Genomic DNA, 17,010 nt, shown 5'->3' with positions numbered 1-17,010 from the left:
TCCAGAGATTAATAATTCACTCTGTGACCTTACTGAAGCTGCTTCATTAACCCTCTGAACAAGTGACTGAGCAGCTTTAGCTGTGATCATCCTCATCTTTAGGTGAGACTGTCAAATAACATAGGTATTCCATGTGTAACAAAACTGAAAGAATTTAGATTTTACTTATTACTCAACCTTTATTTAACAAGTTAAGTCCCATTGAGATCACAAAATCTCTTTTTCAAGGGAGCCCTGGCCAAGATAGCAGCATTACAGTGTATCAAGCAGCATGCACGCAAATATTAAAAACACACAAAACAAAACATACAGTACGAGCTCACAGAATCATGTGTCCCAAATGACATGAGACTGTCTTGTTTTCATTCACAGGAAGAAGAAGGAGAAGAAGAAGAAGAGGAAGAGGCTGGAGAGTCCCCAGAGGAAGACTAAGCTTCCACACCATGAAACCTCTACCTCATTCAGCTGTCAGGTCTTTCAAAGGGAAAAGACTGCCTTGACCACTTATTTTTGACTTTTCCACGTGTTATTTTACTTGGTTTCATTTCAGTTATTTTTCATCTACGATCTGTCACTCAGCAGACAGAATTGTTCAATGTATGTGTGCCTCTTTAAAACTTTGAATTCCTTTGATACATTTTTTACATAGAGCATACAGAATGCTGCAACATGGGGGACATCACAAAGAAACTTACCTTGTCAGAACAGACAAATCAGGCGGACGCAGACTTGTCATCAGCTCTGGTCAACAAACTTACACTCCTCAATGAGAATAAACTAAAACCAAACAGATTCAGACACCCCCGTTACAACTTGCATTAAAATGTATCCAGATTGTATTTAGATATGATTTAATCTGACGTACATTTGCACCTGGTATTAATATGTGTCTCCACATTGACATCTGATTGAGATCCAGTCACTCTGTCCAGCTTCTTCTTTGTCTTGTCCTCCCTCCTTCTGACACCCAACAAGATGGGGAGGAAGCCGTCTTCAAAGCAGAGGAGAATGCTGTTTTTATTCAGCCGTGGTCAGTGCCACCACTGTTTAGAGGGCGATCAGGATGCAGGGCCAGAGTTAAGACAAGTGGGAGAGGACAGGGGAGCTTTACAGATGAAGACTGGGTTTCAAACCTAAATCTGCGCCGTCAAGCTTTTGATTTGGTTAGTGAAAGACTGTGGCCAGTGTTATCTAGCTATTGATGCTATTTCTGCCCATGTAGGTGTTGAATGTGGCTTGAAAACGCAGTGGCATTTACAGTTTCACAATCCATTCTCAATGCATCCTGGGTGCATTTATATGTGTACCTTCATGTGATCAAGCACTATCTAATTGCAAACCGATCAGCCAGAATACATTTTAATGCAAGGTGTAAAGGGGGTGGCCAAAAGCCAAATGTTGAGATTTGTGGTTCAGGATCCTAAGAGCATCATCATCTTCAAATGAGATGAGCAACGGTCAAGTCCAGTCAATTTTTGTTTGTATTATCATGAATCACAAGTTTTCTCAAGAGGCTTTACAATCTGTCGAGCAGATGACACCCTTTGTCCTTCCACCTGCAGTTCAGATAAGGGTGCATCATTCTGAAGACTACACCTTCACCACACACACACACACACACACACACACACACACACACACACACACACACACACTCACACAATTCTCAAGACATTGAGACAGGACAAGAGACTGGAACAGGCTGGTATTGTCATACGGAAATGTAGAACAAATGTTAGTTCTAAAACAAACCAACCCCCTGACCTGCCGACCCCCAACCCAAACTGGACCACCAAAGACAGGGAGACACAGAGATCTTTCCTCAGGGCAGTGGTTTATCCATCATGTTGGCTTAAACCCATTTAGACAAAAAACTTGCTGAAGTTGTTAGAACTGACTCAGGTGGAACTTAAGCATCAGGCTGAGCCTACTGAGTGTTTACATCATATTTACATTTACAAAAAGGTTAATATGCAGGGGGAGAAACAGCACCCAGTGTAACAGTTTATCATGGGGCGAAGAGGCAACCGTCAGGGCTGAAAAATGAAGCCAACATGGGGGTGCAAAACACAATGTATTAGCTTCAACCTTTGGAGTCTCCTACTTAAACTCTCATTCATATATCCAAATTTAAATCAGCGCTCATTTCATTTTCAGATTATAGCTGCAGGTTGTGCAAGGGATCAGAATGGATCTCAGTCAGTTAAACAAATCTATCTGGAACCTAAATCATGACATGACCTATGAATTCAATCAAAAACTGATCGTTTACCTTGATGGACTTCAAAGTCAAGGGCTAATTATTGATCATAGTTAAGTGTGCACATCCTTCACCTGAACTTTGTGATTCTATATTGGACAGTCAGATTACCTCCAAGGAACAGTGAGTTTAGCTCATTGTGAGAACATCAGTTACATAGTCCAGCAGTGCCTCAAGTGCATGAATGAATTTAAAGTTTTAATTTTGATGCACCTAAGGTTATGACTTGATCCAGGATGCTTGATAGACCAGAACATCAGAGCACTACAGACCTCTGCTTTGCTCTCCCTGTTGTTGGTGGACTGACATGCCTCTTTCATTACCTGTCAGTGCTCCAATCCACACACTGTTTGACATTGCATCAAGACTACTGTATGCCATTTGTTCAGATTAACTTTAACAAACTCATTTGCATAGCTTTATTCAGGTTGTTCTTTGTCCAACATAGCTTTAAAACCTTGATTCCATCAATGATGTCACACTGCAACCTCAAGAACAAAAACCACAAGAACAAACCACAAATTACCTCATGACACACTGATACCTGGATTTAGTAGCGGCGTGACATTAGACGACTCATCTCACACTGTAACTTCAGGGAGCCTTACATTTGAGGAAACCTGATAGCATGCCAGCGCTTTCTGGTCACTGATATGCAATATCTTGTCCTAATTTCAAACTACCTCTGACTCAGCACAACCAGCTCATTAACGCTGTTGCTCAGTACACACAAACCAACGCACGCGAAAGCAGTGCGCGTTCAGATATGTCATAATGTGTTGTAACTTTATACTGTACATTAAAGCAAGGTCATGCGGGTTGTTGTTTTGTCACGGCGGAATTTGTCTGCAACTCTGTTGTTTGATTCAGTCAAGTGAACCCTACACAGTCCTGAAGAAGCAAAAGTCAGATATGACAGAGCCATGTGCATCAGCATTAAAAGAAAGATTCAGCTTTGTCGCGACAGCAGCCTTATTTTTTTTCATTTGTGTCCATCTTTCCTGTTGGTAATGACGGGGCAGACAAGTGTTTTTAGAATGTTACAAGGAGTGCACAGACATGAAGTCTGAATGTTAACATTAACATAACTGTATTTTAACTAAAATAACTTCTCAGCTTCAATCACATTATCTGAATGACACTTTTTAAAGTGAAAAAACAACCTGAGGAACACCCCAAAATGTAGGCAAGACTACAAGAGTCACAGATGGTAAAAAGTGAATGATACAGTTGGATTTATTCCTACATAAGGCGGTAAGAGTTCTTTGTAGTGATATTGATCAAATGGTAAAAGGTGCCATGTGTAAGATATGGCCAGAATTCTAGTTAAAACATTCAAAAAATGAAATAACATTATCAAGACATTGTGAACAGCTAATAGTTCTGACGTTGTGTAAAACATGTCTATGTATTGTGTTGTAGCGACATCTATTGAAGTTAGCAAGCTAACCAGCTAGCCCCAGCATGTCCTGTCTGGCACTTTGTACCTCAAAGTGGTAAACTGAGGATGTGTTCATTTGATCACTTGTTTTGTGATTCCAGAACTCTGGATCTTCTAGCAATGTGGCCGAAATGTCATTATAACTTTCAGGCATGATGGTCAAAACAAGGAAAATAAGACACAGGCTGTTAAAAAAGGAAAATTGTCTTTAATTGGAGACAGACTCTAGAGCCTACAGTCCAGCATTTGCAATTTCCCTGTCCACATGTCCGTATTTTTGGCTTCAAACGTTACTGTCACATTGCAAGTAATTTCTTTTTTTTGCAGTTTCAGCTGTGGTTTCCATACAAAATGTTTAATAAATGTGAAAGCACTCATTTTTCTTTTTTTTATGTGAATAGTCTAATTTCATTAGAATACTTGGGAATAATATTATATATGATACTCTTCGTAAACAGGGGTATATCCTAAGTGTGTTTTTTTTTTTCCTCAAATATCTTACACATGAAACACTTAAATACGAATCAAGGCATCACATTCACAAGTCAAGTAATTGTTAAGAAGCATTCTTTAGAGTTTGTCTCCACCAGCACTCGAGCACTTGGTACTGACTTCCCTGACGTTTCCTTTCTTTAGAGACCCCCCCCAGAAAGCCTAGATTCAGTGGTCTGTTTTTTATACTTAAAACACAAAAGCAGCTAACCTCTTACGTACTGTTTTCTCTCATTTACCTTAACATGAATTTGTATCTAAACATTGTAATGAACATATTTTTCATTATCTGCAAACTGGGACTTCTTTTTTTGACAGACTGTTGACTTGAATTTATGTTGTACTGATATACACAATGGTTTAATAAGGATCAAGTGTTTGTATGACATTACATGATATGACTACAAATGTTCTTTTTTTTTTTTTTTTTTTTTTTTTTACTTTGAATAGCTAGTTTTTCCTGAGTTATGTACTACCTATATATGTACAGTACCTCAAACAGACAGATAAAAATGGACTCATCGATTGACAAATACCTACCTCCAGTCTTGAAAAGGAATGACTTTGCCGGTTTACTGTCAATATGAGTTACATTGTCATATGATATGATCTATATCAGGACTGCAGAAGTCCTTCAAACCTTCAAAGTGACTTTCAGGTTTTGAAACAGATATGTTTGGATTTTGTATGTTGTATTCATGAATGTTTTCTTGTTTTTAATTAGTAGATATCGGTATACTTGATTAGCTGTTTTGTGTACTTTACACACAAATGTGATTTTCTTTTCTTGTATATGGACTTGCTTCATACTTAGTGATGGATTATATCATTTTTCAACTGTCACCATGGCAATCTTTGAAAAGTTAAGATGGTATTTTGAATTGGGCCAGAGGTAGAGCCTCAGAGGAGCTACACTGTTCCGGTCAACCTGCTTTCACCAGCAACACCAGTATGGAATAGTGGCAGTTTAACAGGTTGTGGTAAACTCTCACTCAACAACAGTCTGCACAGTGTTTTGGAAGGTGCTCTCAAACTGAATGCAAAGCACATTTTCACTTTGCTGAATTCTAATCTGACCCTTGTACTGTTTGTGCAGTCTGTGTTCATTCATCGCACACAGCCACTGTAACAACTGTACAGATGTTAGCTGTAGCTGGTAACTAGGTAGCAACATACTCATTTCACGAGTTATCGTTATGGATACAGGTTAATTAACGAGGCTGAGTGGCTAAGAATCACTATTTGAAACTGAAAAAAACAAACCAACAAAAAAAGAAATCGATGGTGGTAATAGTTGAAGTAAAAAGCCACCCACAGTGTTGCAGTGATGCTGCCGACACAAAAAACAATGGATGTAGGTGTTGACACATTACATGCTGCTGTCATGTGTTGCCCCTGAGCGTGAATTTTTTACTCAAGCTGAAACAGTTTCAGTTTGTGCAGGTGTGTCTTTACCTCACATCACACTGCCCAGGGCAAATTTGGGTTTATTCGTGTTGACTCATAATTTGCACGCCTAGTCTGAGCAGATCTTAGTCGTACCATTAGCTTGCTGCTCCTACAAGAGTAGGCCTTTTCCCTCAAAGTCATTTTCACATCATAGTAAGAAAAGCACAGGTCTAAAAGATAAATACTAAGGAATTCCATGCAACTCATTCAGTCTCCGTGTTCTGGTATTGTACGTGGTGAATCACTGTCATGATTTTCAAAGACATGGGAATGGAAGTGAGTCATTATTAATGTTGTTAGTAATACACATGCTTTTCCTGTCAAAAGGTATGCTGGGAAACAGCCTATTATATAAGCTCGTGTATTTGCAATATCTTATAGTGCAAGATAAATTGAAGTTGTCATAGGCAGATTTTTTGGCAAAGCAAGGTTATCTGGTTCCAGACTTTTGCTAGGCTTAAGCTAGTGTAACCTGTGTGTGAGGGTTAACTAAACTGTAAACCTAAAATATAAATCTCTGCACTGGACAAACAGAGATTGAGCATATCTCACTTTACGAAAAACATCAGACAATTGTATGTAAATGTAAAATGTTCTACCTTTAATTTTAGGAGCTAGTAGCCCACACATCTCCACCAGTAATTTAAAAGATTTCTGTTACCTTCAATAATTAACATATTGAGACACTGTGCAGGTCATGTTATTTCTAAAAATCCAACCAATCCAAACAAAGAGAATCACAAGCTGCCATTAAACCAGCTAGCTAAGAAGTACTGAATAGGCTGTGTGCACCTGTTGAAGCAGGCTGATCAGTAGCTTTGAACGAAGGGCTTTGAAACAGACAGGCTTCATCATTTGAAGAATCATTAAACACCACCCCATCCATCAGCCGGACAGACCCCATGTGGACCTGCTATTAACATGTGATCTGTATGTATCTGAATAAGGGAAAAGGCATATTACTGCACACAGAATGCACTGCAATCAGAATGTGACCAGACCCAGACGACATATCCAGATACACGTGATCACACGATAAGACCGGGTGTACATTGGATCTAACTGAGCACTGAACTCAACAAGCTCCAAGCTTCTTTTGAAGTTTGTCATTTTCTTCAGAGATGTGGACTTGTTCAGCAGAGTATAAAATGTCAGTTAATGTTCTCTGGAAGTGATGTTACCTCGCTGTTCAGCAGGATGATTGTAGAAGCCACTGTTGATAAGCTTTCAGCTCTGGGAGTTTTAATGAAGGTGATCTTTTCTCTTCATGATTTCCTAGTACAATCAAATACACATTACTACCTCCAGAAAGGCCTACTTTTACCTCGTTTTCAAACTTAAATACTGTTTAAAATTCAGGTGTCGGAGAGCATATGGAGAACATCTTAAAATTTTATATATATAGTTTATTTTTGTGGGGGATACATTTTATAAGACTGTTTTTCTCTGCCTCTCAGTCACCATTAGGTAAGACTGGAAATGTACCTTTAAAAAGGAATTTTCTTACCTTATGCAATGTTTTGTAGTTAGCTGTGAGGGAAGTTGAAAGATTTTTGAGCTCTCCCTCTGCCTTGCTTGTATATCATTTCATGTCTTCTACAGTATCTAACTTTTATTGCTTTCCCTATTCACATAGTATTAATGTGTTTGATTTCACGACAAATTTTGCTTGCTTGCTAAAAAAAGTCTTTATAGATATTTCACTGCATTGTATTCAACACAATAAAAAGTATGGCATCCATCACATAGATGTGTGTGCATTCTTGATTTCTGTTTATTATTTTTTTTCATAGTGTGTGAAACCTGTGTTTTGCTGAAAACACAGATTGAAGTTTACAAGGCTGTTGCTCCGTCATTACCTTAACTGCGGTTTAATGATAAAGGTGGGTTTAAACCTGTGTTGTCTTAAACAGGGCGCGTTCCTCCCCTCCCATTCTCTTTCCCTTGCTGGATAAAGTTAATAAAGCTGTCTGCTAGTTGTATTAGAACACTAAAGAAGTTCGAGTGCTTGCGGAAAATTATTGGAAAATAGGTGAAGCCAGAAAGGAAATCAGGGACTGTTCAAGGCTCCGGCATGTCCTCCTGTCACCCCTATTCTTAGGGCATACAGCATACAAGTCAGGTATCTGACTGGTATGTTCTATTCTTGGCAAGGCCACTTGCCATAGCAGGAACTGCAGGATTATGGCTGGCATGTTGACTGCACAGAAGCTTCACAAACCCACCTGGTTAATACAGGGGCCAGTCTGTCCCCCTACCCTTCTCAGACTTTTTAGATGCGCCATAAGCTCAAGGTGGATAAGAAAATCCGTATCTCAGCTGTTACCAGAGGCCCCCCATGTGGACCAGGTAATCTCAGGCCCTAGCTGGAGGCTTTTTGATGAGTAACAACCAGCAGTAAGAGAATAAAGGAGAACCTGCTACCCAGAAACCCTCAAAGTGACCTCCTCACTCCTGACAATTCCCAGAATCTAGCCATTCTCCCTTGTTAGCCCATTGCAAAACACCATGGTTGAATCTGGGGGCAGACCTGAAGATTGGGTTCACCATGACCAATGGCCATTGGTTACAGTTTTTCCGTAGGCCTCCTGTAATGATGTCACAACATGCAGAGGTGCTTCAAGCATTTTTCTTCTCCTATTACCTGGACCATGAGCAGAATGGGGGACGTGTGGGGTGCACCAGTAGCTCACCTAGCACAGCGCACACTACATAAGCAGAGGCCCAGGTTCAATTCCACCTCAGGGCCCCTTGCTGCATGCCTTCTCCCATCCCGTCTCTCTATAACTGCTCTGTTATAGGCTCTAAACTCTGGGAGTTCCTTTGGCAACTATCAGTATTTTTAAGAAGGTTTTTTATACACTACTCTATCCGCTTTATTGATGCTGCTTCAATTTGGAATTTCCCCTTGTGGGACAGTTGCTGTGTATGCCCTTACTTAATTGATCCCTGTTTTTCCTTAACCTCAAACATGTCTAAACGTTACTTTTATTTTTAGAATGTGTATGATTCATTATGTCCTCACTCCAACTGATGTGGCTGAGGTGCTGTGTTTATACTCTTTGAATAATGCAAAATTTCTTAATGTGTACATGTTTAACTACAGAATTGATCACAGCTTATAATAAAAGAAAAGGTAAGATTGAGAAGCAAAACTCACACAGGCCAACCTCAGAGTGCATATGTGAGTGATGGCGAGGAGAAAGCACACATCCCGTTGATAACAGGATGTATGGACACTGCCGATCGACACCAGACTCCTGACACCGCTGGGCACCTCTCAACAGATGACTACAAGGAAGAGGAAGCCAAAGTTTCTTTGTTTCATGCTTCTTCTGCTCGTCAGTTAAGTCAATTGACTTAAAAGCTTTTGTGTCCCTTCCCTGGCAAGTGAGCCACTGGCCTAATCGTCCAGAGACCAGTTCGCTTCCACTTCTTTTGTTAAGGGAGGCAGCTGTGCTGGAGAGAGAAAGAGAGATGTGACCTGTGAACTGTGACAAATTCTCCTGCACCATGTCTCCTGCACACCTAAGTGTGTGAATTGCGAAGTGGTTATTAGCTGTTGAGAGACTGACGACTCAAGCTGAAGTCACCACATGGGATCCAGAATGCCTGAAAATGCGCAAGAACTCCAGGAAGCTTCAGAGGAGAGGAAGAGACATATCAACTGGCTAACCTGCTACATGGTAATGAACACCCATCATTATAAGCAACACATGGAACAAAGAATCTTCCTGTGATATTGGTTTGATGCCATAGGTTAACAGAAATACTTAAGATGCATTAGATCAAAAACAAGATTTCCTATCAATATAGTTGTTACTTCAGCTATTACTGAAGATGTAAATCTTTGCAAATGCCTCACAAGTATACTGTACAGTTTTATAAAAAAAAAAAAAAACTCCAGAATTTAAAACAGCTGAACACGTTGCCGATTTGAGATGAGGTTTTCAGTATACATGTATACAGTTCCCTTGTGTGTGAGAGGGTCTAACTGGACAGTATGTTACAATACAGGTGTGTTAAAACAGTGTCCCAGGAAAGGAGTAATAGCAGGCTTGACCCTGGACTGCAACCGGACCCTGAACTTCCTGACCAACAGACCCCAGTCTGTTAGGTTAGACAACCACACCCTGACCCTGAACACCAGCGTCCCACAGGGCTGTGAGCTCAGGCCTCTTCTCTACTCCCTCTTCACCCACGACTGTATGCCTGTGCATGGCTCCAACTCCATCATCAAGTTCGCAGACGACACCACGGTGATAGGCCTGATTAAAAACAATGACAAGGCAGCCTACAGGGATGAGCTTCAACAGCTGGTGATGTGGTGCGCTGACAACAACCTGACCCTCAACACCAAGAAGACCAAGGAGCTCATCGTGGACTACAGGAAAACTTAAAGCTGCAGTCACATCCCCATTCACATCAAGGGGGCTGAGGTTGAACGTGTCTTCAGCTTCAAGTTCCTGGGTGTCCACATCTCAGAGGACCTCTCCAGGACTCAACTCAACTCCTCCACCTCGGTAAAGAAGGCTCAACAGTGCCTCCACTTCCTGAGGAGACTGAAGAAAGTTAACCTGGCTGCGTCAACGGTGTCTAAGAAGGGCATGCAGCATCAGCAGTGACAGCTCCCACCCCAACCATGGACTGTTTGCCCCCCTTCCATCTGGTAGGAGGTTCAGGAGCCTCCATTCCTGCCAGCAGGCACAGTAACAGCTTCTTCCCCAGAGCTGTTACCCTGCTGAACTCCGTCCCCCAGCAGGCCCCCCTCCAACCCCCACCACCCTCCCACTGACATTGACACCTCCTCTTACCACCTTGTGGTCCTCACTCAGGACACAAGAGACTATAAACAAAGATGAACATTATAACTCAGCCCATGTCATAATTCACTTAATACTTTATATTTTATATACATACACTCTATATTCCTCATACTGCTCACATACTTTTTACTGCACTGCCACTTGCTACCTGTTGCCCATGACACTTGTTTACATACTGTGTTGCACATGTTTTATAATTTTATAGAAATTACTTGCACTACCTTCACATACCTCATACTTTTTATACCTCATTCCAGTTGCATAACTTGTATCTGGTAAGATGCTAAACTGCATTTGGTTGTCTCTGTGCTGCACTCTGATGATGATAAAAAAAGTTGAATCTAATCTAATCTGTATGTTGGTCTTTCACATTCTGAGGACAAAACAGGTTATGATGTGATTAAAAACAGTTTTAAATATTTGGGCCCACTATGCCACACTGCACCTTGTCCATCCTTTCAGACTCACTATTCCTCTCCTTCTCCCTCCTTCCCTTTTTTCTCTGTTGGACTCAGGAGGATATGACCACCTTAGAGACCCAAACCTCTGACCTTATTGGGATTTTTCTGTGAAAAGAGGGGGCTCCCTCTCTCACATCAAAGCTGACCGACTTGCTGTTCCTTGACAGGCCCCGTCACTCAGCAGCCAGCCCCCCTCTGTCTCCCCACCTCCTGCTGTTAGTGCCAGCACTCATCATAAAGCCATGTGCTAATTCCTTCCGATTGACCCATGAAGAGGAGGAGGTGGGTCCACGCGTGTGTGGATTGGAGATGGTGGGGGTGTCTATTTGTGGAGTGGAGCAGCTTCGTACGCCTCTTAAGTTGACTACTCTGTTTCACACAAGCATGATAATGGCTCATTTACACCACGGTGAAGATACATTCAAGCTTAAGAGCAGATGTTCTTATAGGAGAACAGGGAGCGACAATGCAACTGTAGTACGTTGGTCGTTACTATGCAGGCCACACACACACACACACACACACACACACACACACACACACACACACACAAAAACTAAATATGAGAAAAAAAAACGTGCTTCATGCTTGAGACTGATTTTTATGAGCTTTCAAGATGGCTGCTCTAAAAGTCAGATGTTTTCTGAGAAAGTTTAAAGTTCCTAAACTGTCATTTTAGTTGGAAAAATCACTTCAGCATCAGCGGCACAAACACTGATGAGCCGATTGGAGGTGCAAGAGAGGAGGCACTAAATTGTATTTGTGTAGAGAAAATTTCCAAGAAAGAAATCCTCCAGTTCATTGAAGACCTTATGTGGGAGGAGATCCATAACAGCCTCAGATTGGCATGATTCTTCTCCATTCTGCTTCAGGATGTGACAAATATAGAGGGAAAGGAGCAGATCCCAGTTTTTGTCAGACACCAGACACCACTATGCTCTGTACACCCATCACAGACCCCGCCACTATGCCCATTATGGCCACTACTAATGAGGGCAGGGTGTCAAGATTCAGACTTGTTAACTATCAAGTCCACCACAAAGTCCAAAAGTGTGTGTGCTTGTGTGTGAGGGTCATCTCTACATTTCTGCATAGTGTGTATAGGTGTGAACATTGCCATGGCTGAAGGAAGTCAAGTCTAAGCCATGGAGCTCTCCATTGTCTATGCCAAACCCACCCACCTTGGCGTCTAGAGGACTATGAAATGACTGTGGGAATACAGCTACAAATACAGAATGCAGACAGAACCTATGTGAGTGCCAACAGGAAGAACATGAAAGAGAAGCTGAGGAAGAATATACTGAGCTCCCTGACAACAGTCAACCTCTCACCAGCACTAGTGGAACCCAAGTACCTTCTACCTTTGCTACTAGAGAGAAAGATGATATTCCAGAACTCAGTCAAGAGGACATCAACTAAACAGCTCTTCGTAAAGCAGCAAGAAGAGATATTCCAGCAACTCATGGAGCAAAATGAAGCCTCTCACCAAAATATATCACATCCACCGCTAGACAACCATCCTAGCAAAACCAGGCAGATTCCAGGTGGGTCACGTCCAGCCCGACCAGCTATTAGCCATGAATCTGCAGCAGTAGCTTTGGTCCAATCAACAAACCCTTACAGGAAAAATGTAGCATCAAAGCCCACATAGTTTACCCCTCTTCTTTACCCACAAGATCACCCTCCTCCTTTAGCTCATCAGCAACCGGTCTCACATCATTCGGTTCATGATCAGCCCGTGTCTTTTCATCCTTCAGCCTCTCTTTCCTCCATGCATTTGCATCTTTTAATCCTTCATAATTAGACGATTTTGTCTAATCCTTTGCCTTCAGATCCCTCAACACATTCGCATCCCTCACATCTCTTATCACTTGCTGTTTTCTCACCTCCCTCTTTCCTTCCAACCCAGATCTTGTACTCCTCCAGAGAGGCAGCAGCATAACATTCCAGGCTCTTTCACTAGAGGATGATGTACGATACAGGATGTTGTCAAGGACACCGACGAACCTACTCTATCCAGAAAAAAAATGAAGAATTCAAGTTTCAAATTCTTCTTGATCACCTTGAGGTGGAACAGGCCAGACACCTGGATTTAGCCTATTCCCATGCACATCACCCATTCACAGAAACCTTAAGGGCCCTAGATGACTGCTATGGTTCAAGTTTCAAATTCTTCTTGATCACCTTGAGGTGGAACAGGCCAGACACCTGGATTTAGCCTATTCCCATGCACATCACCCATTCACAGAAACCTTAAGGGCCCTAGATGACTGCTATGGTCAACCACAACAGGTGGCACTCAAGGAACTGAAGATCATAATGGTTTATTCTCCTGTCTGTCCTGGAGATGGTCATGCCCTTAACGCCTTTGCCCTACAAGTCCGATGTACATTTACATTCCTGTTTGTAACAAAGGAAAACTCCAAACTCTGATGAACATGAGAAGAAAAAAAAAAAAAACACACTGGCACGAATAGGGTTACTTTCAAATAAAATACATAATGCAGGTCTGTGTGAGTCCTCTTTAAAAATAAATAAAATAAATAAATAAAATAAAATATAGCTGCATATTGTGGGATATGATGAAAGACACCCCTCCATCCATCTACAAATGGAAGGTCCTGTTCTTTGGGATTATCTGTGGAATTATCCACTGCAACAATGGATTAAATTTACCATGTCGTGGCAAGCCTTCATGACCTGTCTTATTCCTTTCACCACCTGATCCTGACTCAGGACAGAGTGGGGAAAGCGACGGGGAGGGGATGACCCCCAATTTCCTTCCGATTTACTCTCTGAACGGAATACCTAGAAGGGTGAAGTGTTAATTCTACCTACACATATATCCCCATCTAAACAAGATCTTGACATATTCTGTGACACATCAGAATCAGCTTATGGAGCAGTTGTGAGTCATTGAACAGAGGACGAGAGGGAACAAATCCAAACATCCCTCTTGCTTGTTCAATCTTGCGTGGCACCAGAAGACCAGCAGTCAATTCCTAGACTAGAGCTCTGTGCTGCATTAATGGGTGCTCATCTTTGTGAGGACAGAACTGACTCGTTCTATCAGACATACCATCCTTTGGTCAGAATCAGTCCCCATATTTGCTTGCTTGAAGGCATTTCATACCACTTTAAGGACTTTGTTGGTATCAGAGTGTTCAATATACAAGAACTTACTAACTGCAAAGACTGGATGTATATGGTAATGAAGCCAACAACCCAGCTGATGACCTTACGAGGAGAACAAACCATGTAGAGGTCCAGCAGCCAAACTGGTGGAGCCAAGACCCTCTATTCTTATACCACTCTCTTGGCTCCAAGCTCCCAATGACCCCAACAATACTGTAGATTATCATCAATTTGAAATTTTGGGGAGCAGTTGCTACTGTCCCATATTTCAGACCTTAAATACTTGCCAATCCCTCATTGATGCTTCAGTTTAGTTGAAACATTCTCCAGACATAGAATATCTGTGACAGGCACAGACTGACTGCTTTGGAAAAGATCTTGCTCATCTCAAGGCTCAGAGAGGTTTGATTTTAGGGTTTTCCTTTATTTTGGCCTTCTCTTGCCAATTCTTCTTGTGACAAGCATGCCAACCCTTTTCTTAGTGTTTAGTCAACTCTTTAGTTGATTTGGATTTCTTTTTGTTATAGTGTGCGTGGTTATTATTTTGTTTTGCTATTCTGTGTATTTGTTTGTGTGTTAGTTTTTTTCTGTGTTTCTGCTGTGGAGGTGTGGCCTGATGGTGCTGCGAGCAGACAGCGTACTTAGGCTGATTCCACTGATTTTCCTCATGAATTAAGCAGCGTGACGGAGACGTCTCGCTGCCAGATTGTCAAAGCTCCTCTTGAGCAGCCATTTGTCCCTGTGCTCATAGTTTTCTTAGAAACCTGGTCTCGTGTTCTAGTCGCCTGCGTGCGTATCCTGTCTTTGTTGATTATTAGTCGTAGTGTAGCTTCCTAGTTTTGGTTTTCTTCCATAGTAGTGCATTTTGTTCCTACCCGCTCACCACAGTGTAGTGGATTTTTTGTTTTTTGGCTGATTTTGTGTTTCTCTGAGATTGTATTTTGTTTGGGCACGGTGGTGCAGCAGGTAGTGAGTGTGCCTCAAAGCAAGAAGGTCGTCGGTTCAATCCCCAGACCAAAAACATGCTCATTAGGTTAATTGGTGACTCTAATAATTGTTCTTAGGTGTGAGCGTGAGCGTGAATGGTTGTCTGTCTCTATATGTTGCCCCGCAACCCTGAAAGCTAGATAGTCGGTATAGAAGATGAATGAATGAATGAATGTATTCTGTTTGTTCACGTTTTGTACGAGTTTTGTTTATTTTTTCGTTGTTGTTAATAAACTGTTTGTGCTAAACAGCTCCCTTAGTTCTCATGCTGATTGTCTGCCTCTTGGGTCCTACTGCCTTCTCCTAGTTTGATTACTTTGCCTGTTTGGACTGCCTTATCTGGTTTTGACTCCCTTTGCCTCTTCCCTCTAAGCCTTTATAATTTTGTCACGTGAGGCTTTTTTACTTCTTCAGCCTCGCATCAAGCATCTGCATTTGGGTCCTTCCTCTTGCTCATCGGTTTGCTTGCTTGTAAAACCATCACACAGAGACCCTACTGTCAACCAATCTCTTATTCATCTTGTCCAGAAACAGGCCTTATTCATGTTGGAGGTAGGCTGTGGCAGAGTGAACAGGAACCGGATGCCACTCACAATATTGTCCTCAACCCCAAGTACCTAGTGTCTAAGCTGCTCATTTGGGAATATGATGAAAGGTTGAACCATTCCAGTCCTGAAAGGGTATTCACTGTGCTCTGTAGGTGGTTCTGGATTTTGAAGGCAAGAGATGCAGTACAGTAAGTATTTTAAGCACCAACATGGTCGTGTTCACTGACAATAGTGGCATGAAAAATCCATTGTTCCCAGGATGACAAAGATTCCAATAGTTCTTCTCCAGCTGCTTGAGCGTTTTATTTATTACATAGGAATGGACTGCTTAGGTCTATATCATGTAATGCAGGGACATCAGACTGAGAAGCAATGGGGCATTATATTTATCTGTTTGGCAACTTGCTGTGCACACCTGGATCTCCTTTGTGGTCTTGACACAGACCCTCCACCGTTTCATTGCCTGTAGGGACAATCCCTTTCAACTCTGGTCAAACCAGGGCAATAATTTCAAGGGAAGAGAGAGGGAATTTAGGGCGGGTTCATGGCACTTAGTTCATCATTACACCATTTTTGGTACACATGCTCTGGGAGCGGGGCGGCACGGTGCAGCCCCCCCGCAACCCCGAAAGGGATAGGGGGAACAGAAGATGAATGAATGAATGAATGCTCTGGGAGCAAGTATCTATTTATGAGACTATTTTTATATTATATGCTTTTGCTGTATTTGTGGTGAGCTAGAACATGCTAGAGACACAAAACTTTGAACTATAACTGGAAATGATGTGCTTAACAAGAAATATCACTTATGTTATACTATGTCTGAATTTATTTCATGTTCTGACAACTTGAAGCTCAGGCTAAATGGTGCATGTTGACTACCTTAAAAATAACAACACATGGGACCCACGACATGAACCCTGGTCTCTGGTGTCAAAGTGTTGTACTTTGTACACTGACACCCTGTGACTTCTGCGCAGTACAAGAATATTGCATGTCTTGGATTAGAAAGAAAAACATTGCTAGTGAACATAATCCATACAGCAAATCTGTCACTTCATGGTGGCCATCCACCCATCCACCAATCCATCCATCCATCCATTTTCTTTTTTACAGCGGCAGTGGTTGCAAGCTAAACAAAGCAGCGTATGTCATATGTCATATATCATATGCCCATACATCCTCCAGCACTTCCTGTGGGATTCCAAGGCATTTCCAGGCTAGATGGGATATGTTATCCCACCAAAGCATTCTGGGTATGCCCAGTTTGATGTGTATAAAATACGTCCACATGTAGGTGTTCAGGTTGGATCCTACTCCCAGACCACCTAAACTGCCTTCATTCAACATGAGGAAACAATGGCTCTACAAAGTAAAAGATAGACTGGATTATCATTCAAGACCATACACA

The 17,010-nt window shown here is 41.7% G+C and overlaps 1 protein-coding gene across 1 annotated transcript in view; it reads left to right on the top strand.

The window, feature by feature from the left end:
- hmga2 (high mobility group AT-hook 2) overlaps positions 1-4,487 on the top strand; it is a 46,119-nt gene extending 41,632 nt beyond the window's left edge. The window contains exon 5 of the mRNA XM_076721895.1: positions 373-4,487. Coding sequence (XP_076578010.1) covers positions 373-432 — 60 coding nt within the window. The 3' untranslated portion in view covers positions 433-4,487. The remainder of the gene's footprint in view (positions 1-372) is intronic.
- Positions 4,488-17,010: the final 12,523 nt, after the last annotated feature.

This window comes from Chaetodon auriga, chromosome 22 (assembly GCF_051107435.1).
Source record: "Chaetodon auriga isolate fChaAug3 chromosome 22, fChaAug3.hap1, whole genome shotgun sequence".
NCBI classification, from domain to species: Eukaryota; Metazoa; Chordata; class Actinopteri; order Chaetodontiformes; family Chaetodontidae; genus Chaetodon; species Chaetodon auriga.
Note: the sequence above shows the minus strand (reverse complement) of the source record. Positions and strands in the feature narration are given on the sequence as shown.